The 26,807-nt window shown below is 46.7% G+C and overlaps 1 protein-coding gene across 4 annotated transcripts in view; it reads left to right on the top strand.

Moving 5' to 3' along the window:
- The window catches only part of cntfr (ciliary neurotrophic factor receptor), a 104,851-nt gene that overhangs the window by 27,046 nt on the left and 50,998 nt on the right, over positions 1 to 26,807 (top strand). For 3 of the 4 annotated variants that reach the window (XM_028974916.1, XM_028974914.1, XM_028974913.1), the window contains exon 2: positions 9,124 to 9,205. In XM_028974916.1, the coding sequence (XP_028830749.1) occupies positions 9,124 to 9,205 (82 nt within the window). Of the gene's footprint in view, positions 1 to 8,864; positions 8,945 to 9,123; positions 9,206 to 26,807 lie in introns of those variants that run through there. The other variant, XM_028974915.1, reaches the window with a different exon arrangement.

Here is a 26,807-nt window from a genome sequence, read left to right as displayed (position 1 = left end):
AAGAAAACGGAAGAAAAAAAAAGGTAATCACATAATATCGCCCTGATGTGGCCTGTTGTAAAAACGCCTGGCCTCTCTCCCTCTCTCGCTCGCCCTGTCCAGGCCCCTCTCTGGTTCTTCCTGTAGCCGTAAACCATGTACAGATGTGATCAATGCCGCCTCAGATAGAGCAGCTAATGCACTGTGGGCTGATGTGGCTCAACGTGACGGCAGCCGACCGAGGCCGTGCGGGGTGTTTATTGGGCTGGACACGAGGGGGGGGGCAGGGATGCGCTAAGAGACGGCATTATTCCACACTTGTCTATACTCCAGGCGGGGCCGAGTCCAATATAACCTCGGCAGCGTTGCGTTGAGACGCGGGGTGCCAGGGAAGGGGCGTGTTAAGCACATTTGAGTCATCGTTACGCGGGACGAGTTAGCTGTGAGGTTGCATCATAAACATAGCCTCACTGACCAACGACGACGCCGCAAAGTGATGACAAAATGTGGTCATCGTGAACGTTTTTGAGTTGCTGGCAATTGAAATTGATTAAACATTGTTTAGACGTTCACACTTTTGCACCCTGTTCAGAGGAACTGTTGCTCACAAATAAATTCCAAAGACACAAATAAGCTTCCTGCTGTCTGTTTTTTAAGCAACCGGGTAACCCAGACAATTAAAATGCAAATGTTACCTGTCACCTTCAAATGTGCCAGAGCTTATTGTCTAATTTTCCACTTTAAATAAATGCATTTTTTCAGCAGAACGGGATCAATATCTCGCCGGAGCTCAAAATATATTAGCTCGCTAGCTGGAAGCAGGCAGAGGAAGCAGGCGCAAAGAATAGCAAGCAGTGATACGTCTGCAGTCGATTGATGCACAGAGATGGCGCCCCAAAAATAAACTCCATTAGCCCTCCCTATTAGCATGCCATTAGCAATTATACAGAGCTTCTGCTGAGTTGCATTCATGTGAGCTCCACAATAAACCGGAGGGCTCCTCCACACAGTCGCTAGTCCTCACCGGTTCCGAGTCAACTGCTGAGCACGGGCAGATTGCGAAAGCAAAAATTATATAATGTGTGAGATAAAAAAATTCAAGGAATGGATCATATGGCTAATTTACAAGGTCTGTGCTTTGCTGCACAAATGACGTTAATGTTGTCGTCCACAGTGTAGATAAGTGAAATTATTGGTCTTCTGAGAAATTTCCATTCTGCAAATGAGGTGTTAAGGGAGAAGATGGAAAAACAGATGGCTCTGCTATGACGTTGAGAGGAATGACAAAGGGATAGAAACCAATCAATAGGCCCATTTGAAGACTTTGCTTGAGACTGTGCGCAATAAATGTGAAACGTAATTGTCAGATGCGGCGCTATGAGCGCGCTGGCAGGCCGGCGGCATGCTCATCATGTTGCTCGGTGATGACGAGGGCCCTTCACTTTACTGTAGGGCTTTCACCGCGAAGCAGGTGGCGCCGCAAAAGTGGGCCCGGCACTCTTCCGCAAGTCCTCGTCCCCAGTCCTTGCACGGCACTTGTGCGCTGAGATTTTGGGGTGCCCATTTTCACCGGCGTTTGCCCGGACTGGTCGCGTAGGTGGATGCCGGAGGCCTGCTGGTGAAGGTTATCTCCACGTGTTCGCCCAGGCCTCTCCTGGGTGCCAGGCCTGCAGATGTTCCACTCCGAGGAGCAGCACCCACGGATCTCTGTCAGCAGAAATCAATTGAGAGTCTGCAGGAAGGGTGGGGGTGGCATTGGGGGTGAATTTGTTGTTTCTCAGGTCTGCGGGCTCCATGTGTACCATTTCAGAATCTCAGGAATATTGGTTATAAGTGAAATATAAAGGCTTCTCGTGTATTTAGTCTTCACATGGTGAATGTGTCGGGTTTTTATATCATGCATATCAAATTGTGTGTGGATAGAAAAGTAATTATTTGTCCTCCTGGTTCAGAAACTCTTTATCTTAAGCAATTTCCTGTCTCCAATCACAGGGACAGTCCCCATAGAGCCCCCATAGAGTGGTGTTAGTAGCCTAGTGGGTAACACACTTGCCGGGTTCAAACCCCACTTACTACCATTGTGTCCCTGAGCAGGACACTTAACCCTGAGTGTCTCCAGGAGGGGACTGTCCCTGTAACTACTAGTTGTAAGTCGCTCTGGACAAGGGCGTCTGATAAATGCTATAAATATAAATGTAAGATAGTGTTTTGTGCCTTTCTTAGGCAGATATTACGTGAATTTTTGACCTGTGACTTATCTTATCATCTGGGCTATTACGCCTACATTACTATTTTCTACTCATCCTTGCAGAACAAATATTTCAGAGTTGAATCAACTCATGATCTCATTTAAAGGACAGTAATTGCTGTACCATCAGGGCATGTCTGGATTACAGCCAGTGCAGAGAACTTAGTTGACTGATGCACTTTGTTGAGCAGCAGATTGGTGCATTGGAATATGTCTGCAAGGGCCTTTTATAGCAAGACTTTAGATCTCCTAAACCTTTACATTTTATATACCTTACTACACATGCAATAACTGTAAAATGTTACCCAGTTTTCAAGTCAATTGTATTCCAAGCAAGCATTGAGTGATAAATCATTTTTAAAATGTTATGATGCCATGAGAAACTTTTTAGATGGTACCTGGAAGTACATGCATCCACATCTATACACATATAGGCCCATCTTTTTAGCCCCACTGAATTCTAGTGACCACAACTCCTTTTTTGATAAGTAATTTTTTAGATCTAATGTTTTTCCTGCCATAACCTTTTGTCACCAGCACTGTATTACAGTGAGAAGGACTGCCTGCGTTGCGGCCATGATGGAATATGTCCCCTTGCGTGTAATTTGGGAGATGGCAGGAGAGAGGTAGCGTGGCCCGCTCGTAATGGATTGTGTGGCTAATAAGCAGTGAAAGGGGCTGGTGCGCTGGGAATAGAATCTTAATGACTCTGTCAGGGCCGTGATGAGAGACGCACCTCGGAGAGCCCCACCGCCCCAGCCCTCATGGCCTCTGAGGCGCTCCATAGCGCCCTTTGACTGCTAAACGCTCATCGCCTCTGCCAGCCGTAAACACTGCAGGTGGTCGGACAGGCCGCCGCCGTTCAGGGATGACTCAGGTTCCTCTTTTATCTGTGTGTGTGTGTGTGTGTGTGTGTGTGTGTGTGTTGTTGACTAAGGGTCTGTGGTGGATGCAGCACAAGCCATCAGAAGTGCACTGCTGACACCTGTAAGGCTCAGCTGGAGAAGCGCTCGGGCTGTCGGCGGTGCGGGCTTCCTTCGTTGGGGGAAAATGATCCGGTCCAGTTTGTTTTGAGAGAACCTGGGGGGAATGGTGGTCTCTTCCTGCTGTCAGCACTGCCACAAGCTCTCTGGATCTATTTCACTTGGTCAGGTATGATCCTCTTTGATGGTGAAAACAGCTTGCTTCCAAAATGCTGCTGTTAGGTTGTTAGGTCTAGTAGCTGGTGGTAGATGGGTGAGAAATTGAAGGCAGGTCCCTCAGACATTCTCTGGTGTTCTGATAATGTTGACTTCCATTTGGCTGAATGAAAAATTTCCAAAAAGTGCTCTGTTGGGCTGAGATCTGGTGACTATTCAGTAAACAGTGATATCTCCTTTTAGGGCCCAATAGTGTTTGCTTATGTAACTTAATGTCTTTTGGATTTTTAGAAATTAATGGCTGCTAATAAGATAAATGACTGCTTGGTGGTTATCTGTATCTTGGGGTGAAAGATCAAACTACCCACCCAGCGCTTTTTGTTGGAACATGTCGGTGGTACCACTGAGGTCCCTGCGATGCCATGGGGAGGGAGTGAAGGTGATGGACCCAAGCGGAGACGTGCAAGAAACCGTGTTTATTAATAATGAAACAAAAGAACACTCCCACGCAACCTTGACAAAACCTAGGCACAGATCGAACACCCACTAGCGGACGTCCCAGACATTTAAAAAGAGTGGAAGTGCACAGGTGTAGTGTATGTGAGTGGGCGTGGCCTGTAATTGGGTTTAATGCACCGAGCTTTGGTGCAGGTCTGTGTGTGTGTGAGGGCATCACAGTCCCCTTGAGCAAGGTACCGTCCCCAAACACTGCTCCCCGGGGCGCCTTCTCTGGCTGGCCACTGGTCAGAGAGGCCGATGGGTTAAATGCAGAGGACACATTTCATTCATTCGTGCTGAGTGCTGTGTACCACATGACAAATAATCACAATTACTTTTAAGGATTTTTTTTAAAATCAAATATATTTAAAATGGGCCTCATCCCATTTTCCTCCATTTTCCTTTGTTTTCTATACATTCAAATTCCAGCAAGCATCAATATATTTCACAAAGGCTCAGCCTTGCTTCCAAATCACATATGCCGATAGATAATCATCACTTTCATACGGAAATTTGAATGAACAAACTAGCGCATATGACGTCAGGGAGCACACCCCACCTAAACTATTACTGTTTGAAGGTGTTCTGGTTGAGAAGAGGTTTCAGACACATGTTAAGTATCTGCCAAGGGCCACCCAGTATTCTCCAATCCTGGAACTTTTCAACTTGCCCTGACAAAATGCCTCCCCAGCTGCAAACATCTGTTTTTCTCCTTGTGCCTCTTATCTTTATTTATAGATGTTGCTTCACTGAGACGTCGCAGCCTCCTCGGGGTGGGGCACATCTGTGCTTTGGTGATTCAGATTAGCATGGATGGCGAGACACAATTACAAAATAAATCGAAAGAGGACCGTGGGCACACTGAGGCGGGACGTATCACCGGGGCCGCCCCGTTCATTGGTCGCCCCTATCTGCAATAAATGGGGTTCCTTGGGCAGGCCTCTGAAGATTGAAAGTGCTGTCGTCAGCGCCGATGTTAGGCGAGGGCCACCAGTGCCATCGCCCCATGACAGATGTCCGCCCAGGGCTAGTGAGTTGATGGAGAAAAGATAATTACATTACGAGTCATAGATCACTGCCTCAGTGTCAAGCGCCCCGTTGTAGCCCCCTCAGCATAAAAAGCCCAACCTCACTGAAGGATGAGGACGTTCTGACAAAGTTAACATTGGTTAGGTTTGGAAGACCCTCACGCATGAACAATGACTAATTTTTAATGTCATTCCTGATGTTTTGTGCCTGGAGTCAAAAAACGAACTGTGACAGCCAAGGCCATTAGGAAGCGTATTATAAACCAAAAGGATTGTAGCAGCCACATCACATATGAACAAGATGACCACAAAGTTGTAGGTTTGACTCCTTCTTGCTATGATGGTGTCCCTGAGAATGACACTTAACCCAGATTGCTAAGTCATTAAGATGAAGAGCGTAAAAACTCACCTTATTTGTAAGTGGCTAAAATTGTATGCCAAATGAACGTAAATTGTTTAAAATAACACATTAAAAAGGTTTTATTCCCGAAGGAACTGAGATTGGGGCTCAGCTCTCCTGGCGAAGTGTAGAACAAGCTGTCAGTGCCTGACTCTGAGGGGTGCTCCGGAGTTGTTGTCGCCCTTACTGACTGCATCTGTGTTCATGCGTAGAAATGTCCTCGTCCCACCATTGGTCATACAGTCTCTGGACATGCATTGTGTAATATATATATATATATATATATATATATATGTATGTATATTTTCCCTCTGTTTTAATAGGATGCCTCATCTTTTCAAAAGAAAAATACACACCTGCACATCTCGAACACTGAAATATCAAACGGGTGGGTTTTTATCGGGAGGCTCCATGTGAAGCCTTTAACCCCCAACAATTGGCCGTCCTCTGTCAATCAATCGTGTGGCGTTCTATTTTGCCTCGGCGCCAAATTCATCCGAATCGCCACGTCCAACGGCTCTCACCTCGCCGGGCCACACGTCCCCGCTGAATGCACCGCTGTGTGCTTCTGCGCCACCCTAACGGCCGAGGCCGCGTTCTGCGGTTTGTCGTGGTGGGCGGGCAGGGTTAGGACCCGTCTGGGGCAGGGGCGTCCTATTCATGGCCGCCGTATTTTAAGGCGCACTGGAAGGAAAGTAAATAGAGTGTTTTCGCTCCCACACAGAGAGGGTTCACAGCCGGCAGACCTCCGCCTCAATAACTCATTTTCCGCACTCTCCCTGTCGGTAAATACGGCCGCTGCCTCGGAGCGAAAGTCCACAGTGGGCCGCGTTGTAAGCCGCGGCGTAAAAAATAGCCCCCTTTTAAAAGCGTGCAGGGGGGGCCCGCGGTGTTTGGATGGAAGTTAATATGAAGCAGAGCCCAGGGAGGCACAGCGGGACGCGGGTACGAGTCCGACCTCTCGTGGCCCCGCCCGGGCCCCACGCTGCGTCCATGCCATCCCGGGTGCTGTTTGCTTTTGTTTGATACACTTTGGTCGGGATTAAAGGCCAAGCGGCGGAGACGTGAACCGTGTTTTGGTAGTAACCTCCCTGGGAGCGCTTGTGCCCGGGAATGCCAGATGGAAGGGGACCCCCCCCGCCGCCGCGCTTTGATTGACTTCCAGCGCAGGCACCGAAATTCCTGCGTCCACCGGGCCAAAGTAAACAGCAGCTCGCGATGTTACCAGCACCCTCAGGCCAACGCTTCCTACAGACGGCCTTAAAAGAGACGTCTTCCTGTCGGATTTACACACAGATCCCGTATCGATTGCTGTCTTCGCTCCGAGACTCGCGCTGCCGGCGCTGGCTCAGGGAAGTGTCCGCGCCACACCGTGGACTGACACCGTCCTTAACGCGCCATTAGGGCCCGGCGTGACGACGAAAGGTCAACGCCACTGACTAAGCACCCATTGCGAGACGCCGCGTGTTGGTGCGAAGGCCGAGCGGGATGTGCTGGGATTTCGGGGAGAGAGTGATGGATGGGGTCGACGGGGGTCTGGAGGGCCCAGAGGAAATACGTTATTAATTGGAGAAGATGGACCACTGTGGAGCTGTGGGGTTTTCGTGTGCTTTCTCTGTTATTGAGCTGACTGGAGTTGACCGATTGGGGTTGAAGTCGTGGGCTTTAGGTCCGCCGGAAGACGTCTAATTAAACCAGCGAAGACACGATTGTCCAACGTCTCTGAACAAAAACATGGTTGATTTATGTGAGAACAAAAATACAGTATTGCAGTTGTTAAGAAGGTAGTGAAATAATTTCTGAAATTATTCTGTACAAAAAAAATAAATCTCTGTACAGAGCCACCTTCAGGACTTTCCCTGATCCTCAGGCCTGAGGATGACGGGTCTCCTTCGGAATATTTAATCAAACAGCTTTCAGAGGCTGTGAGGCTTCAAGGCAAAAGGTAAAAAGTCCAGATCATGCCTTCACCATAACGATGAGGCACTGTTGCACTCGTATGATTGCTCATGCTATTGTAATCCCTGTGTGTGTGGCAAGTCCTGGAAGGTATGGAAGCACTGCGGTGTCAATTTTGATGCTTGTTTCGGGAAAACTCTCTCTCCTGTATTGGAAGAATGGAAATTTCCAATTTAAATGCAAATTTTACTGGACATTGCAAAGAAGACAGGGAAATCGTTCAAAGCCTCAATGAATTATATATTTTAATTAAGCATTGGAAGAAACTGGCCTATTTCCCCAGCATGCCACAAATAAATAATGAATAAATAAATATGAATTAAGTGAATAAATAAGTACAGGGTCTCACTTGACGTGCAAAGTTGAGGGCTGAAGGACGTTATTAATTAAACGATTCAGCCTTATCAGATATTCATACTGGAACAGAATGATATGATGGAGAGAGTCAGGACAGGGCTCACAGTTTTAATTTCCCTCCCATCAGTCCATTTTTTGTTGCTCTGCAACTGCAATACGTCATGTCAGTCGCAGGATATTTGAGGATTTGCAGCCTGTTATTCAGCCAGTGGAGAAACGTTCAGATGTTCTTTACCTGATGTTTTAAGGACTTTTGTTTCAGACTTTCAGAAAAACTGTTTTCCACGTTGGTTTATCACAGGTACCGTGAGGATTTGGCAAAGAATAAAATCCACACCAGATTGACTCTGAAATACCCAAGGACCTTCTGATTTGTGTGAGGCGTCTTCCTCTGATGAGAGTACATCAAAGATGTCATCAAACCAATTTAAGTCTGTGCAGATTGTCGTGAAAAGCAATTCTTGTGTTCGTTTCGGTGTTAACACTTAATGAATACCAGCCTTTACCAACTCCACTCACTTGACTTGTGGACGTGTTGGGTTTTGCACCAGATCTTTGTTTTTGTGTAAATAAAAGTGTCTTCAGTTCTGCCCTGTGGCCTCACAGTATCCCTGCATCCAGCTTATATTTCTTAAAACACCATTTTACTTTAGCTGCTTTTACTGAAAAGTGAGACAAAGGCCCTGACTGAGGAAACGTACCCTGGTGTCTTTCTAGGAGGCATTTTGACTAGGCACCTGAAGCTGCCATTGGCTTGGCTGTTGGGTTCATTTTTGGGTCTTTTTTTGTATAATCAAGGTGGGAAAAAAATCCTGCATTAATGCATATGGCACCATTGAAGAGAATAAAGGACAAGTTCAGTAAATCCATCTTGGCAAAAAAAAGCTTCTCTGTGCAGTCTTTCACCTCGAAAACTTTCCTCTAATGTCGAAAAAAGAAGCCAGCAGTACTGAAGATTGATCCTATGACCTTGAGAAATGATGTTTTTGGTCATGGATCAAAGAGCCCCATTAAGGAGGCGTGTGTGCCCCCTCTGGTGGGACAGGAGTGGGGACTCTGTGGTCACATAAAGTCTGGCGTACTGTACAAGTGTGAAATTGGCTGGGGCCGGGTGATCCGGCAACCCCCCCCCAAACAGAGGCCGGCATTGTCCGCCGAGACCCTGACCCCCTGCCCCCCGTAATGAGAGCAGGAGGGCCCGTGGCGGGCTGGGGGATGACGAGGTCGCACTCCCATCCTGCACTGCAGCATTGTCTCTTTAAAGATGGCCGCCCGGGAACGGCGGAAGCACGGAGTGCAGATTGCAGTGATGAACATCTCAAGGCTTGGGAATTGAGTAAGGGCGGGGAGAGAGAGAGAGAGAGAGGGGGGGGGGGGGGGCGTGAGAGGGCGAGCAGTAGGCAGTTAGGAAGTGAGAGAGGAGAAAAACGTCCTCATGCTCGATTAACGTCCGGAGCACTTAGTTCCGCTCTCCAGCCGGAGCCTAACGTGCTGATTGTGTGTGTCGCTCCGCAGATGGCCAACGCCGTGACGTCAGTGTGCTGTGCGGTGCTGGCAGCTGTGGTGGTGGTGTACGCTCAGAGGCGCAGCCAACTAGGTAAGTACCCCCTCCTAATGCCACCGCTGCACACTTACCGGCTGCTGCTGCTAATGTCATGGCCACGCCCATATTGGTGTCGCTGCTTTCCATTACTCCATGCCTGAAATATGCTTTAACGTACAGTCTATCCATCCATCAGTTAACCTACTGGGGTATCATCAATATGCCGAGTGACACTCATGCTATCGGGTCACAAGTTCCCTTCATGACTGCAAGGCTCTTATTAACTTCCTGTTTTGTTTCCTTTGTTTAGCAATATTTTTCCTTCCCCTGTTGTTCCTTTGAAGAGAACACTCATACCCTCCAGTCACCTGATAGGAGGGCGGTGTTGTTCGGCTCAGCCCACTGGAGTCACAGGGTCAAGTGTGCTGCAGACCAAAGTTGCACAGTTGTGTGTCTGTGTGCGCAACTCAATTTAGAGGCTGAACAGTACAGACGCGGTTGGCGGGTGGGTTGACACTGGGGCGCGTAGCTGCCCTTGGGGCCTCGCTGCCTTGAAGTCTGTATGCGAGGTGGAGCAGCTGAGGCAGCAGCGTCTCACACCGTGCCTCTCCCTGCCGGGTGCCTTCACTCCCAGTCTTATGTCAGGTCTTCTTTCTGAGCTCCTCGTCTGGTGGGGAGAACTTCAAGGATCCGTGGTGCTGAGCGAGGTACTTTGCTGCAGCGAGGACTCGCATGTCACCAGAGGCGCCAGTTTGGAACTGAAAAACTTTTATTTTTTGGTTTTGATTTCAAAGCCATAAACAGGCATCTTCAGTACAAGATTGTTGCTGTGCAACAGTGAAATGGCGCTCAGAAACACTGTCAGCCTGCCAAGGCTAATTGTTTAAATGATGACGAATGAGGAAAGGGGTTTGAAACGGAGGGAACTTTTATCATCCATCCGCAAAAGACACTTCAATTTCCCGGGAAAAGAACAGCGGCACCTCGCGACATTGATGAATGAACGGCCGCACCTCTGCTCCCGTCGCAGAATTAGGCTAAATGTCAGAGAAACAGAGTCACGATCGACCTGGTACAGATGACATGACCAACTGACCGCAGCATCAGTCACTTTTCGCGCTGTCGTTCGCGTCTCATTCGCGTCTCGCGCCTGCGTGGGTCTCCAGCTCTCAGCACACGCGATTGGATATTTGTTTTATGGTGCGGCGGTCACTTGGCTGTTGAGCGGCAATTGGCAATTGTAACTAAAGTAAAATATTTTAGAAATAATCCTGATTAAACGTTCCAATTTTACCTGAATATGAAATGTATGTACTACCAACAGTGTTGAATTTGTTTTAGTTTGGATTTGTCAGTCTGTGTTGCAATACAAATATTTTCTGTTATGCGTTATGTTCGTCTATGTGTGCGTATCGTGCAACACAGTATTTGTAGATCTGCAGGGGTCCAGGGTGTATAACCATCCGAGAAGCACAAACGAGCTCTACAATATCAGAGCAAAGCACCGTCCCCACACTCTGCTCCCCGGGCGCCTGTCACGGCTGCCCACTGCTCACCACGGGTGATGTGTTAAATGCAGAGGACACATTATGCTGTGTCACCGTGTGCTGTGCTGCAGTGTTTCACAATGACAATCGCTTCACTTTAACTTTCAAACAGTGGTCATCTGCTTATGAGCTACTGTGATGAGACTCCTAGTGCCTTATTTGTAAAATTTGTCCTAGTGCCTTATTTGTCAAAATCAAAAACTGTTCTAGGTGATTAATGTTCTGAATAAGACAGTTGAGGTAATTCCATCCCTTCTGATCCAGAGTCTCTGTCCTCTCTTCACTCTCCCATCAGGACACGTTTGGTCGAATCGCCGAGGTCAGCGGTGAATTATGGGAACACGGCTCCACTCGAGTGTGTAAAGGCTGCAAAATCGGCCAATCGCGTTTAGCCTGCGTTTGTCCTCTCTCGCCGCTACTGGTCATTAGAGGAAGACGCGGTCGCTCGGACGCTGTGAGGCGGTGCGTTTAATGCCGTGTCATCCCGCTCTCTCTGGATCTCGTCTGAAGAAACGTGCCGCGGTGCCACCGATGTCACCGGCCCGCCACTGGCGGGGTTGCGTTTAGCCGCCTGTCCACTAAATCACTTTTTAATCTCAAGCCAGGACAGCGCCACAGCTGCTCCACCGACAAGCATCAGGCTCAGCCAGGCAGGCAGGCATCCATCTCTGGCAAATGTCGAGGGAAGGGATCTTCGGTGAAGGGCTCAGAGGGCTGTCTTTGTTGATGTTCGTGTTAATTTAGAAGCCGTGATTAGAATCGAATGCATTCCTGAAGGAATGGGGGTTTAGCACCAACACCGTCGTGGCTTTATGAACGTTCCTCCCAGACTGATTATGGGAAGCCTCTTCCTGACACCTGGGGAAAGCCCCATTAAACATTCATCGTTGCTTGTCTGTTCTCTCGGTTCTCCTTGCTTCCACAGCCACTCCCAACTGAAGAACACCTCTAGTTCTCGTCTTAGCTGCGAACGTTGCCTTTCAACGTGCCGAGCTGTGTCTGTTCGTTCATTACTTGTGTTTACACGTGTTTCTGTGACGGCATATCAAAGCTCACTCACATCTGAGGAGTCGCCTGGGCTTTGATAATGATTAGAACTGTATCGTGCCGCAGGTTTTTGGAGGACGTGAGGTGACACCCAGAGATGGGCCTGATTTCATAGGTAAGTGCTGGGTCACCTCTTCAGAGCCAGAGCCCTGGTAACAATGGAAACAATCCTTAGTAGGTCCAGTTGACCTCGGTTTTGGATCGAGAACTGAGACTATGAAAGGGAATTCATTATCAGAGTACTGTATACATGGAAAAAAATAGGAATCGTGGTTGGAAGCAGATATTCCAGCGATGCTCCTGCACCAGTGTCAGATAAAAATAACGAGCAACAGGCCTGGATACTTGAACCACACTCAACAAAGCATGGATTTGGGTTCCTTCGTCCCCTTAGAGCCAAGATCAATACAGAGCAATTGTGCATTTCTGTCCAGATGGGAGTCACGTCTACAGAACAAGATACCCCTGTCTACAGAACAAGAGCATCACTCAACGCTTGATGAGCATGAAGATGATGTAAATGATATGATCCTACCCTCAGTCACCGGATCTCAAAACACCAAAAATGGAGGACTACCTCCTTGAAGATTGAGGTCCGTGCACACTGCACTTGATGATGGCTTTTTCTGCAATTCATCATTCGTCTAAATTTGCTTGCTGCATTAGAGGCTTTTGAGGCTGATCATAAATGCAGTGTTTGTTGTCAAGTTCAAAACACCTCACTGCTGCATAACCAAGGTAAAACACATTTTATTAATGCTTTTACCCTACATGGACATTTTCACAGCAAGGGTCCATGCCTGTTTAAAATTCCTCTTCTGGAAGAAAACAGTAAAAATCTTTTAATGGAGTGCCTACCGTTCTGCAAATTTAAAATGAACCCCGGTGCTAAATGTCTTCTTTAAAAAAAGGTAAACAGCAGAATCTCACAGTGGTGATGTTGTTCGCCGTGGCAGTCAGGACTTGAACCTCCCTCAGGAGCCGGGAGACAAAGACGTGTTTCATGTCGTCCGTCTGTGGATGCCATCCAGACAAGCACATCGCCGGCAATTTAATTATTCATGGGCTCTAAGTGAGAATGAGACTGAATATATCTCTGTGCGTCCTTTGTCTTGCCTGTCTTAAATTACTCTCCGGGAGGGACGCGCTTTGGCTTTAATCTATGCCTGTTTGTCGGGCATGTTTTTTGGAGTGGGGGGGGGGGGGGTCGCTTTCCTTTTTATGCCCCTCCTTCCATTGTTGTAAGTAGTCAATCATAAGACATGAGACCGGGCCGTGTTCAATAATAGATTTCGCTTCTTGCTCCGCTGGGCGGTGGTGCATATGTTGGATGTGTCCAGATTACGCAGCGCTGCACAGATCAGATTCAAAATGGGCAGTAATCAGCACTGCGGATTTAGCCGTGTCCGGATTAGAGGGGATCTGCGGGCCCCGGCTCCGTAATCCTGGATTGCGTTCCTGGCACTTGTGTCCGGTGTGTTGTTGTTTCAGGGGCCGCACGGCTTTTTACAGAAAATTAATTTAACAATTATTTATTTATTTTTATTCCCTAACAGCACAGGTGGCAGAAGAGACTCAGAAATAGGGTGTGACTGCAAATTTCCCCGCGTTGTCACGCTCCACCCGGGGGCTGCGTTTGCAGCTCCAACACGTCGTGCAACAGCAGGAATGGTGCTGACACAATTCCGGCAAGGGTACCGCGCTGACGTGTGGAAACAGCCCACTGTCGCCATGTTTTATCATGTATAACAACCTTTTTTTTTTTTTTTTTTGCTGGCAGGTGAATGTTTGTGTGTGTGTGTGTGTGTGTGTGTGTGTGAGCCATGTACCGGTGCACGACCAGACCCTGCATAAAACCCCCATAAAACCGGTCCTGGTCCGCATTAAGCTCTCTTTCGCTCTCGTAGCGCTTCGAGCGTGTACACTAAACACTGCTTATATTCCGAGGCAGATTACCAACACTGGACTGGCAGGCCTGTCCCACGCTGTGTCCTTCAACTATTCATCAGCTCTTAAACATCACTGCAACCCCTGGTCAGTAGAAGACTCCACTCCTTGCTAGGAAGTGCAACTTCCCAGCTCGGATGAAAATCTACAGATATGAATGTTGTCTTTCTCAAAAGCGCAGAAAAAGGTTTCGGCTGAAGGAACTCCCGGTTGTCACACGTGACTCAGTTATGGGGAGAGATGACATTTGGGTACAGGATGTGCGTGTTTGTGTTGTTATTTTCCATTTGAAAAGGTCTCCTCACACAGAGGACCCCCGAAGCTTTGAAAATCATTTCGTAAACAGCCCTCGAGCGCTCGTCCTCCAAGCTTTTACTGTGAAACATTTATATTCCCCCCCCCCCCGTCTCAGACATTCCAGGGTCCGAAACGAATAGGCAGCTGATGTCGAGTGTTTGGTCTGAGAAGTCATTAGTGGCATTTATATAAGTCTCAGAATGTGTGGCGAGTGTGTACACTACGCCTCTAATGGAAGCGCCGTGGCGGGATAATGCAGTGTCGAGGCTCATCTAATTGGGAAGGTAGCACTGAACTTATTGTCACCCTTTCGGATTACCTCACGTGTTTATTCCTGCGAGGCAGAGGCGGAGGAAAGAAAGAGATCCATCTTACCGAACGGCCGTGCTCGCACATGCAATATTTAACTCAGCCTCTCATCCGTGCAGAGAAACATGCTCAAATACACGACAGTCTCAAATATTTATTGTCCTGCTTCATCTGTGGTATGCTGACCTGCAGCCTCTCAAAGATGTGCCACAGTGAAGTCCGTCTTCTCTCATTCAGTTACAATTATCTGGATATTTTCGTATATTAAAATTTAATATAAAAAGCCAATTATGTACCGTACATATTTTCATACATTATTAAAACAGAATAGTTCCCATGTCAAATGCCTGCATAGAATATGGCTGTGATTTGTTAAGGTGAGCAGGAGTTACTGATCACTAGAAAATCACAATTTCTTTTTGATCTGGCGCTACGTACGCCGCTTTGCACTAAGTGTGGGGCTTGTTCACTGGTGAAAAGTAAGGCATCCTCAGGTTGATTAATACGTAAAACGAGTAAATTCGGAGGATGCCTTTGACCGTAGATTAGCAAACAAGCCTCTCATGCTTAGTGCTTGTTTTAAAACAGTGCCCATGAAGTTAAAGATTGACAATTTCTTACATTTCCTTCATCTTATTTTGTCTTCATCATTTACAGAAATATGAAGCCAGAATTTGAGTACTTCAAAACATTAATAAATAAATAAACATATAAATATATAAATAATGTGTATATATATATATGTGTGTGTGTGTGTGTGTGTGTGCATTTTTTGCTCTCAGAATTTTTGCTTTCAGGATCAAGTCCACTATTATCTCTTTCAATTAATTGTTACCTGTGCCACTGGCTGAAACGTGATTAATGTTGGAGAGGAATTTATTTCCTGGAAGACAGGACGGCACATTGTCGTTAAAATACTATTGCTGTATTTTTGATGATTATATGACTGTATTTGCTCACAGTGTCACAGTCTTCTGCCTCCAAACTGGGTTTTTTTGCCTTTGTTGCAATGCAATTTATTGGTCAGCATGTTTGTTAATTTATATGATGTTTATCTGTGTTTTGCAATTGAAACATTGAATCAGGGCCATAATGTGAACTGTCTCTTCATCTACCCTGCTTTGGCGCTGTTCAGTAGGAATAGACAATGCCTAGGCCCACATTTAAAAATTCCCTTTACAGCCCTGACAGTTCGGCTCTCAGCTGTGCGTTCTGGTTTACCGTTGGCCCGTCCCATAGATCAAAGCCCCAACGGAAAATAAAATTAAAATTTTAATGAGCAACATAAAGTCGAGTCTACTGTATGAGCTGCTAACAGGAGGGATGTTTGATGTGCTTCAAACAAAGCTAATGATGGGCACCTGGAGCCTGTGAGAGGACGTGGACTTCCAGCACCATTATTGCTTCGCAGTGCAGGGCACAAGCAGTGGGATTCTTTTGTAGTGATAGTTCACTGTTCATCCACTTTTTGGAAACTCATTTGGAACGTTTTTTTTTTATTATTATTAAATAGTTTGCCTTATTCAAATATGCAACCATTAATAAGCAAAGTTAGTTCCACACAGCACTGCACCAGTTCGAATGTTTGCTTTCAAATTCCAATCAGGGATAAACTGTTCAGATAGGTCACAGTAGGGTCAAATTGTGATCATGGAAATGGGAATGGCTAGTCTAGCACTTGCTGCAAGATGCTCCGCTTAACCTCCGAAATCTCAGCACCACAGACAGCTCTTTTTTATAAGTAATTAATGGAAGAAAGACATGGACTGTTATGATACTGCTAAGTAATGAGTGGAAAGTGCCGGATCACTGAGAAGAGCCGGAATGCCTCACTGCCATGCTGTATTTCTTTCTCGTGCTCCTCGCACAAAGCCCACTGCTGAGAAATCACTGAAGCGTCCTGATTGGAGAAGGGGGCACCATGTGACTGAGCTGAGCTGGGCTGGGCTGGGCCGGGCAGCCCAGAAAAGCCACATAGTTGAAGTCACATGCTGACGATGATGTCATATCCATTTGCAGGTCATTGAGGTAGCACTGACCTTCCTTCTCCTCAGTTGTCTTTTGTCTTTTTTTCCCGTTCCTTAAACAGCCGTGCATCATTGTTGTATCGCCCCGGGCTGGATAACAGAGCGGGCAAACAAACCTCCACCAATGTCTGTTTGATCACCGGCACTCCAGGGTCCTCCTGTTCGTAAACAGAACGGGGATGTGTGATGAAAGCGGCGCAGGGCACCCGTCCATGCAGCGAATTCTTCTTTTTTTTTTTCCAATATATTATTGTCATCTGTATTTTTTTATATATATATATATATATTTGGTTTTCTTTTGTTTACACCTTTTTTTGTGAGTAATGAGAGTCCCTTCTCGAACATCTAAGATGATACTGTGCCCACAGAACAGACATCGGTGTTGAGAAGCGTGAGGAAGCAAAAACAGCAGGTGCGCTGCTTTGCCCCGGCATATTTTCTCATGCCGCGCTGTGGCAGGAACCTCCAGCCACGCAGCGTTTAATTAATGCATAATGGGGCGCCGGAAGGTGAAGAGGAGCTAATGAAAAATGTGCTAAGGTGCAAATTGAATATTTCAGAAATGCCGCTTACACTCCTCCACCTCACGTGGCCCCTGACCTCGTCCCTTTAAAAAGCCTTGTAGTGCAAACGCGGCGCTCCTTTAACACGGATGCAGGGAGCATCCAGGATGCAGCGGGAGCCTGAGAGGGCAGCCAGCCGTACTGCAGGAATGATTTGGGTCTTGGAGGGTTGGGTTTTTTTTTTTTTTTTTTTTTTCCTCCTAAACTTAATCGCTTGTGTCTGGGCTAATCTCATCAGGAATTTTCCAAATTCTGGCCCTGCGACCTTTTCATGTGCTTTTTGGTAATTACATGATTAACTTTGCACTCCCCTGCTGGTTCTTTAATGAGTGTGGGTTTCTTGGCTGTTGTGCCCTCCACGTTTCATTTGACAAATATCTAAATTCATTAGTTGTCATATGTCGGTGGGGGAGACTGGGAAAAAAAAGGAAATTTAATGCCCACGAGCACACATTACTGTAGAGCAGCACATACGTCGGTGACAAATAAAGACAGCCAGAGTGGTGTACTGATGACAGTGGTGAGACACATTTCATAGTGCATGGGGGTTCTCTAATGTCACATCCTGTCTGTCTTCACAATTTACAGAACTAATCATCACTAGTTATTTGTGTTGAGGAGGGGAAGCTCTCATGCACCTTACTTCCCTATTCTGTATGTTTGAAACCTCCATCATCTACACAGCTAATAAATTCCCCAGCAGACACAAAATGTGAGACGTCATTCCAAATTCTCTATTGGGTTTATATTGCAAGTGGTGGCCTATTGGATAACAAACTATCTCATGAACCAGCATGAACCCAAAGTCCCAAGGTCAAACCCCACTTGTGACCACCATTACCACCACTCCCATCGGGATAGTATTGTTTGATCATTGGATCGAACAGGTATTGATTCAAGGTAACCCTTGACTCTAAGGGGACAAGTGGGGCCAAATGGGCAAAATTCCTCAAACAAATAATTTCCTCTGCACTGTTATTCAGGTTTTGTCTAATTGGTCTCAGTCTTCGCATGACATTGTCTCCAAATGACATTGGTGACATTGATATGTATGCAGTGTAAGCATCATCCGCGGCATACACGGTGATTTATAGAGAAAATGTTTTCGGTACGTGTCCACCATCACTGCAAGAGAAATGCGGGGTTTTGTTTTCCCACTGACCTTTTCAGCCGACAGCGTAAGTGATTCCAGGCTGGAAATTGGTTTAAGGGGAGGCGGAATTGAATTGCCTAACCATGATGCAGTAGATGGATCCTGCTACCTTGAAAACACACGTTCGGGTTGAAGCGAATCCGGAGCCGCTCTGACAATGGAGGAGATAAAGGAGGCGGGCGATATTGTGTCTAGAGGATAGCTGGACTGTAGCGTCAGCCGCTGCAGAGAGCCACGCTCGCGGAGCCAGATGCACTCCCACGACAAATGCGCCCTGCCAGAAAAGTAGCCCACTCGCAGCCAACACCCTGCGCGAGGGTGGAGCAGTGATAAATTTTGGTCAGTGATGCAGTACGGTGCAGATTTACTGGAAGGAGTGAGGAAATTACATATAGCCTGCGTTTCTGCTATAACTGAATCCAAATGCCTAACTACCAGATATAATGAGACACCAAAAATAAATAAATAAATAAATAAATGGAACATTCCAGAATTCCCCCAATCTCCTGACAAGGATAAACCTATAATCCATCATGCATTTTTATTTATTTTTTTTAAGTACATTAATTACCAGGCTACAGTTCAGGTTCATCAGCTATCCCATTAGGACTCTTCCCAGCGTGACTGCTCCATGTCATGTGTCTGGCAGACCCTTCCCAACCAGCCTCCATAGAGCTGTAACGAAGCTGATAAGAGATGCGCGGTGACGTCACGCGTGCCCCGGAGCCTGACCACCCCCCCAAAACTGTATTCGCTGGGCGAGAGCTTTTTTCCATTGTGTACAGTGTTTGATTTCAGGTGATAGGGACTTATTATCTGAAACAGCCCAGGCAAGCGGCCTGTTATCTTCTGATGCGTATCGATCCCGGCTGCTCTGAAAGACAGTTAGCTTGTCTCTTTCCCCAAGTCTAGTGCTTTGAGCACTAGAAACAGCCCAGCCTTCAGCCTCATCGCCCCTCCCTTTTTTTTTTATTTTAACCCCACTCCTGTCCATTTACCACAAAAGGCTTTCTTTGTTGTTTTCCTATTAACCATTGCTTTGTTTCGGCACAGTCCATAGAGAGATCATATCTTCAGCACAGTGTTGTTTAAACATGTTCTCTGCAGAATCTGTGCTGGTCACAGCAATTTGATTACGTTTCTCTCCATCTGTTCTCTCTATGCCTCTCCCTATCTCCCTCACACACACACACCTACACTGTAGGCAGCTGACAAAACTGACTTAAAGTGTGTTAGTAAGGTGTTGGGTCACCAAGAGCCACCAGAACAGCTTCAGTGCCTGTCACTCGACTGGGTGGCTGGATATTACCCTTTATGGGGTTTTCAATTTGTTGGTGCCTAGATGTTATTCCAGAATATCAAATCTGGTGACTGAAGGCCACATCATTTACAGGCTATTGAATTCATGATCACAAAAAATTGATCACTCACAATAAATTCACTCACTCTCCTTTCCATAACTGCTTAATCCCTCACCACGGTCACGGGTGCCAGAGCCAGGAACTCCACAGGGCACACACACCATTTGCTCACACACTCGCACCTACATCCAGGTTAGAGACTCTTGTTTAACTGATCTGGAACACCCAGCAGAAACCCACACCAGCATGGGGGGAGCAAAATGCCTCCAACTCGTAAGCTTTTTTTTTTTTTACATTTACAGCATTTACCATTTTGCATTTTTCAGCTTTTCCCCCTCGATTTGTTACTTGTGTGATCAGATCATACAAAACCTGTATTATTTTTTGGGCAAAATCATCCAAATCCCTGGAGAGGATATCTGTTGATATGGATTTTCTCAGCTGTGTTTGTACAGACACCTTGCAGGAGTGGAGAAGAATAGCTTAATGCACGTTGTTCACATCGAAAAAGAGCTCTGCGGTACCAGTGGGAATTGAGCAAGTCAGAATCCTGACCAGAAGTGCATCCATCGCACACACACGGGGACTGAGGGGAATTCTGTCGCACTCTTGATCACTGGCTGCCGTCTCTCCGGGTGCTCATTAGACTCGACACTTTAAAGGAAGCGTCTGTGGCCCCGCTCGGAATCTTTTCCCTCCACCTCCAGCAGAAAGACAGCAGAACTGGCGCCGTTCCTCGAAACGCATAGATCTATTCAGGCCGCTCCCAAAGCACATTACTGCATTAGCTATGCACGTTAGGTATAATTGAACTCTCCCTGACTATCCCTGATTTCAGAACCTGTTTCGTGTCGTACTGTTGATAAAAATGAGACGTTCGTGACTGTGAAACGTGTCAAGAAACGCTTGTGTCGGGTAAGACAGACAGATGGATGGAAAGAATAAAAAAACGAAAAGGAAAAAAATGCATATTGGGGATGTTGTGACACGAAGTGGCTTTTCTTGGCACCCGCTTTTCATACTTCTTTGACGGCCGGGCGTAGTCGGGTGCCCCTATACCTGCTTTGCCTGGGAGGGAACAAGTTACCGATGGCTGTGTCTCCAGAGGAGCTGAAGAATGTGTCTTTAGAGGGACCGGCGTCTCCGTCATGCTCTATTCCATATGCCGACAGGCGTGTGGCGGTACGTCACCCCAATGCTGAGTTTTGGGAAGCAGGCCATCACACACACATTCCTGGTCACTCCAGCTCGAAGCAGAGTCGTGTTCTGCCCCCGTGATGATGAATGTCCTGTTTTTCCTTCTCAATTTGGGCTGACAATTCATGAAAAGGAGGGTGGGTTTTTTTCTTGCTGAGTTAGGCCTTGGTGGCTGCACCGTGTGTGTTGTGTGGGACACGTGCAGGGGCGCAATGCACCCACAGCCCCCTTACTTCCCAGCACGGTCCATTAATCTTCACCCCTTTACCTGCACATACGCACACATACGTAGCGGACCGCCTGTCGACAGAGAGCATCCTGGCGTCTTGTGCTGAGATGTACACCCTCCCAGAGGACCGTAGGAATGTACACATCATCTGCTACTGTGTCCCATCAAATTAGTCTAAATTACACTGTTCATTACACTGCACTTGTACACCGGCTACAGTGACTAATATCAGGTCGTTACTTGACCTTTTTTTCATGTACATGAATACGTACATCAAAAAAAAATTTGAATTCATTCCCAAGGTCACATCTTATGTAAAGAGTTCAATTAGCGCGTTTGATGTCATGCTCAATGAACCCACTGTAATGCACTTAACCTCCGGAATCAGATGAGGAAAAATGTGTCATTTTTGAATATAAGAATAAAGTGACCAAGCGGGTCCTGTGACGAGCATGCCAAACAAAAACAAAGCTGTGAGATGAATTCTCCTTGAGGGCATTGGATGCCGTGTGCACTCGAGTAACACAGCGAGAATCATAAAGCAGTCAACTGCAAGCAATTCCCAAGGAGCTAATGCTTGCACTTAGATTTAATTTCCTGTACGGGTCAGAGGTCAACCGGTCACTCCCTCTAAAAAAAAAAAAAAAAATTATCTATATATATATATATATAAACACAAACCTCTTATCTCCGTAAAATGGGTGGCTCTTTATGTGCTTCTGGTGGCTGCCACACTCCTTTTGGTTACATTTTTCTGTTGGTGTTTATGATCTTAGCTACAGGATCCATTTAAATAGACCAGGCACGCTCTCGCTTTGTCAGACCCACGTATAACCGCGGTAAAATGCTACCTTGGATAAACCTATAATCGACCAGCACTGCACTGGCTGACAGCACAGGCCCCAGGACTATCAGTGTTTGTGATGGGGAGATTGGACAGTTAATAATAGTCCCGCGCTGTTTGTGGCTGCACTCCCCTCACAGCCAGCCATTAGGGAAGATTACTTACTTTCGGTCGGCAATGGCACACACACACACACACACACACACACACACACTCGCACACACAGAGAAACGGAAATAACTCTGCCAGTGGAGCGGGACCGCAATTAGATAGACATTGGTCATGTGCAGTCTGCCGGCATCAAACCTTTCATTCATCCCTCAGACATCTTCCCACTTAAAACAAGATCTGCCACTTCCACTGGCAGCATTGCCTCCATTGCAGATAAAGACACGGAGCTGGGACAAAAGGGTCAAACATAGCTGAGTGCGTCCTCGGCTCTCACAAGTCCCAGACCCCTCCTCCATGACAGGCATCCACCCTAATCTGTTTCTGATTGGTACGTGCCACAGAAGCACACAGCAGAGTCGCGGAGCACCGTTGGTCATGTGATGGCCCCAGCAGTGTGCGGTGCTTAAGCGGTGCTGGCGAAGCTCCATCTGGCCCATAATGGCTGAATTCGTGATGGACGTGGGTCATTTGCGGCGCTCTGATAGCCCTGTTGTGTGGGCGGATGGGCTGGGGATCCATCGGCAGGCATCAGTCAGCGACTGACGGCGTCTTTAGGCTGAGCTGCATCGTGAGGGTTCAGTAGAGGCCATCATTATGGGCTGTGCATTTTCAAGATGGACGTGCGGCGACCAGAGGGAGGGAGGGAGGGAGGAGGAGAGTTGCTAAAACACTAGCTTAAACTTGCTTAAACTTTCCTTTTTCTGCTCCCTTTTCTCCTAAACCTCAAATTCCGGGACGCTCATTTCTTCCAAAGTGTCAATTCTATGTAAACAGCGCCACCCATGAGAGGGTAACGAGACGGGAATTAGGCGGGCCAGTCATGCCGGGATTACCCTGAGGTGTCACGGCAGCGTTAACCCCGGCAGAACGGGGGCCGCTGGTGAGACGGAACGCAGAAGAATGCGAGGGCGCAAGGTAGCACCATGAAAGGCTAACCCCACGGGAGCACTGCTGCGCAATACAAAAGGCGACTACGGGGGGAAACATGTTCACTTGCCAGCGCTTGTGCTCTGTGTTCGAAGGCAAACATCTCTCATGGTCTCCGGCTTGTTTCGAACCTTTCTTTGCACTACGATTAGCTAAAAGAGCTGTAATATCAACATCGGCCCAGTAATGGATATTAAAATAGAGGTGTTGGCGAAGCATATTAGTGGAAGATCTATTAATCCGTGTTAATGGTTGAGCATTAGCAGAGAAAGCACGTACCGCGTCCAAATGTATGATCACGACTGAAGTGCTGATGTGATTTGAGAAGGAGCATGTTAATAATATGTTTCAGGAAGTAGTCATCCCAAATGCATCAAATACACACAAGTATTTAACTACTGAGACTTTTTTTCTGGAGCAAACTTAAAAGAGAAATGAATTCCTCAAGAAGCTAACTTCTACTCCAAAACATGCTGGTTAAACTGATGTCAGAAAAACTAGATTATAGAACACTAATAACAAGAAGAACAAGAATGAATAATCAGTATCCTGTTTTCTTAAAACACTTTATATCATAATAATATATTAAGTATAATTTCAAAATAATGAAATGTTCAATACACTAATTAATAAATGCATCATGCATAATGTTCTAAATCAAACATTACATGCAAAATATAACATTGACATGTTGACAGCCTATTTGTATCACTATTAATATGACAATTTATTGATTTTGTGGCCTATATTTATTTAGGCTGTGTTCATGTCCACACTATATTAGTACTGATTAGTTCTCGGGGAAGCAAGCAGCCCCTGTAATAGGAAGGTTGCCGGTTCGAATCCCGCCAAAGCACCGTCCCCACACACTGCTCCCCTGCGCCTGTCATGGCTGCCCACTGCTCACTCAGGGTGATGGGTTAAATGCTGAGGACAGGGGCAGTGGTGGCCTGGCAGTTAAGGAAGTGGCCCGGTAATCAGAAGGTTTCCGGTTCGAATCCCAATCCGCCAAGGTGCCACTGAGCTGAGCAAAGCGCCTGTCATTAAAAATACATTGTTGGGTGTGGATGCAAATATGGATTCTAAATTAGGGGAAATTAATGTGGGATCAGATGAGAGGCATCTGATCTTCATTGCATTTTTTGTCCGCATTTCCCAAATGATTGAAAATAATTTTGTTCTTACTTAATCTTTGTTGTGCATAGCACATAACATAGGGCCTAATGCAGGGTTGAAACTATGGCCCTATAAATGCAAGTAAAAACCTTTTGGGAGTTGTGGGAGTTTTTCAGAGGTGTTGACTGTAAGGTCTCACAGTGCTTTGTTAGTGAAATGAAAGTTTTTGTACACGCCCGAGATGATTAATGATCCAAAAACAAACTGGAGGTCTTGAGGTCTGGCGTCCTGTCAACAAGGCTCGGTTCTGTTTACTGGGAGGCAGTCCTACCTTCATGAAGTGATGTGCAGCGGAATGTCAGCGAGATGTCAGATTCCAGCCGGGGCTGACGGGTTGTTAGCAAAAAGGTTCTGTGGTCCTCTGCAGCTTCCAGAAACTTGGTTGCAACCTTGAGTGGATGTCAAAACAAGGAAAGCGGGAGAAGAAAAGAGCACCAGGTGGAGTGCTGACCGTTCACGGTCGGCAGGGGTGGTGGTGGTGATGGTGGTGGTTTGGGGAGGGGTCCAGCCGACAACAGACCACCATGCGATGGATGTGGATTGTTGGTTTTAACCCCCCCCCCCTCATTTTTTAATGACATCCAGGTATGTTTGCTCTTCATTTTCTACGGCTCATCGGAGCTCAGTGCCGGAGGACATGCGATGTGGCGCACAGGGCGCGCAGCACACCCTACCGGTCCGAGAGGATGGCGGGCGGGCAGTCCGCCGCAGGTTGTTTACATTCCAGCAGCTGGGTCGCCCGTGCATTGCACTCATTCAAAGCAGAGCTGGATGCACCTTAAAGATTTTGTGAGGAGGGTGGGAAAGGAGAAGGGGGAAAAGTGTGGGAGGCCTGGTGGAGGATGCAACCCTCACAGGATGTGCTGGTTTTGTACTACAGACTCTTTTATTTTGGTCAGATAGCGCTGGCACTCTGGAGCCTCTGGGGTTATACAGTACAGGCCACACCTTCTCATTCAATGTGTTTTCGTTATTTTCATGACCATTTACGTTGGTAGATTCTCACTGAAGGCATCAAAACTATGAATGAACACATGTGGAGTTATGTACTTAACAAAAAGTGGAGACCTGACCTCCACAGTCACCGGACCTGAACCCAATCCAGATGGTTTGGGGTGATCTGGACCAACAAGTGCTAAACACCTCTGGGAACTCCTTCAAGACTGTTGGAGAAGCATTTCAGGTGACGACCTCTTGAAGCTCATCGAGAGAATGCCAAGAGTGTGCAAATCAGTAATCAGAGCAAAGAAACTAGAATATAAAACATGTTTTCATTTATTCAGTACGTAACTCCACATGTGTTCATTCATAGGTCCTTAAGTGAGAATCTACCATCGTAAATGGTCATGAAAATAAAGACAACACATTGAATGAGAAGGTGTGTCCACACCTTTGGCCTGCACTGTAGGATAAAGTAAGTTGCAGTTTTCAGATAGACGTTTGAGGCAGCAGACAGACCAAGGAACCCATCAATACAGCTGATGCTAGCTCATGCTAATTAGCGAATGCCAGTTCTCAGGGCTCAGCATTTTCTGAAGATTTCCCGGTAAAGCAGAAAATAATTTTCTTTGATCTTGGGTACTCCCTGATCAAATCTATTCTGAGTGCAGATTGTTTCAATCGATATCTCAGTTTCTTTTTCCGCCCCCACCCAGCCATCTGGGCTGGTGTGCCCCAGGGGTGGCATCAGAGAAATCGCTTTTAATGTTGGAACTGGCAACCGAAATAACATGGCACCAAGGCTGACTGTAAAATGGTACCAAAATGATGGCCATCCCCATATTTCCATCCTCTTGATCAGAGTGATAAGGTCAGATATAAAGAGTGAAGGAAGGATTTAATACGTTGTTTATCTACCAATTTAGAACAAGATGCTCTGGTATATTGTCTGTGAAGTTTTAAATACACGTTGCAACGTATGTATGAAATATATGGAATTTAATCCTATGAAAACAACATAAATGTATGTTGGGGTTCTGCCATGTTTTTTTTTAGAATGCCTGGGATGTTTCTGTCGAATCAGCATGATTCTGTGTTTATGCTAAATATAAATACAGGATATTGTGACGCCAAGAGACAAATTTGTTTGTCACAAAAAGCCTTTTAAATGGTAGGAGTTCTAGAGGGGCGTGCAAAGATCTGCTATCTCCAGGTGGCTAATCCAAGCGGGGGGGGGGCACACACCCATTTGGTTATTATGCTAGGTCGCTGACAAAAGGAAAGGGGCGGGGCTTCTGACCACAGAACTCCTACTGTCTGACCACAGAAGCCGTGTGGCTCATCACGGGAGGTCCGAGGAGAGCAGAGTGGAGCTCAGCCAGTGGCTGGGCTTAGTCACCACTCTCCCGACTCAACCAGGAAAATAAACCAAACAGCCAAACCCACATTCCCAGGGTGGAGCATCTAAGCTCCTGGACCTGAAGCAGCAGGATGAACGTGTCTGATCCTCGGCATATCATTCTGATGCGTCTAATCCTCTTGACCTTTATGGAGCATGTACTGTTGCGTGACCTTCATTTTGTGTGAAAATCCCTCCATGTAACAACACAATATTGAAACGGGAGAGAGTTCATATGCCAAGGCTCCAGCGGGCCCTAAACCTGGAGACACAGCTACTGTGCGATGAGCTCTGGGGCATAAAATCCTATTTTATGTCACTCAGCCCACAGTGCAGCAGGACTCGGCATCATGGTGTGTTTGCACTCAGCGTCAATAGACACAAACTTTAAATACCAATGTCACGACAGTGTGACATTTCCCCTACAGTGTCCCAAAACTTCACGCTGAAATGAACTGGAAGGGATTAACTGCTCCCCATAAGTAATGTCACGTCCTGAAGGCCTGAAGGAGCTGCCGAGAAT

The sequence above is a fragment of the Denticeps clupeoides genome, chromosome 3 (genome assembly GCF_900700375.1).
Source record: "Denticeps clupeoides chromosome 3, fDenClu1.1, whole genome shotgun sequence".
Classification (NCBI taxonomy): domain Eukaryota; kingdom Metazoa; phylum Chordata; class Actinopteri; order Clupeiformes; family Denticipitidae; genus Denticeps; species Denticeps clupeoides.
This window is presented reverse-complemented; position numbering and strand designations above follow the sequence as displayed.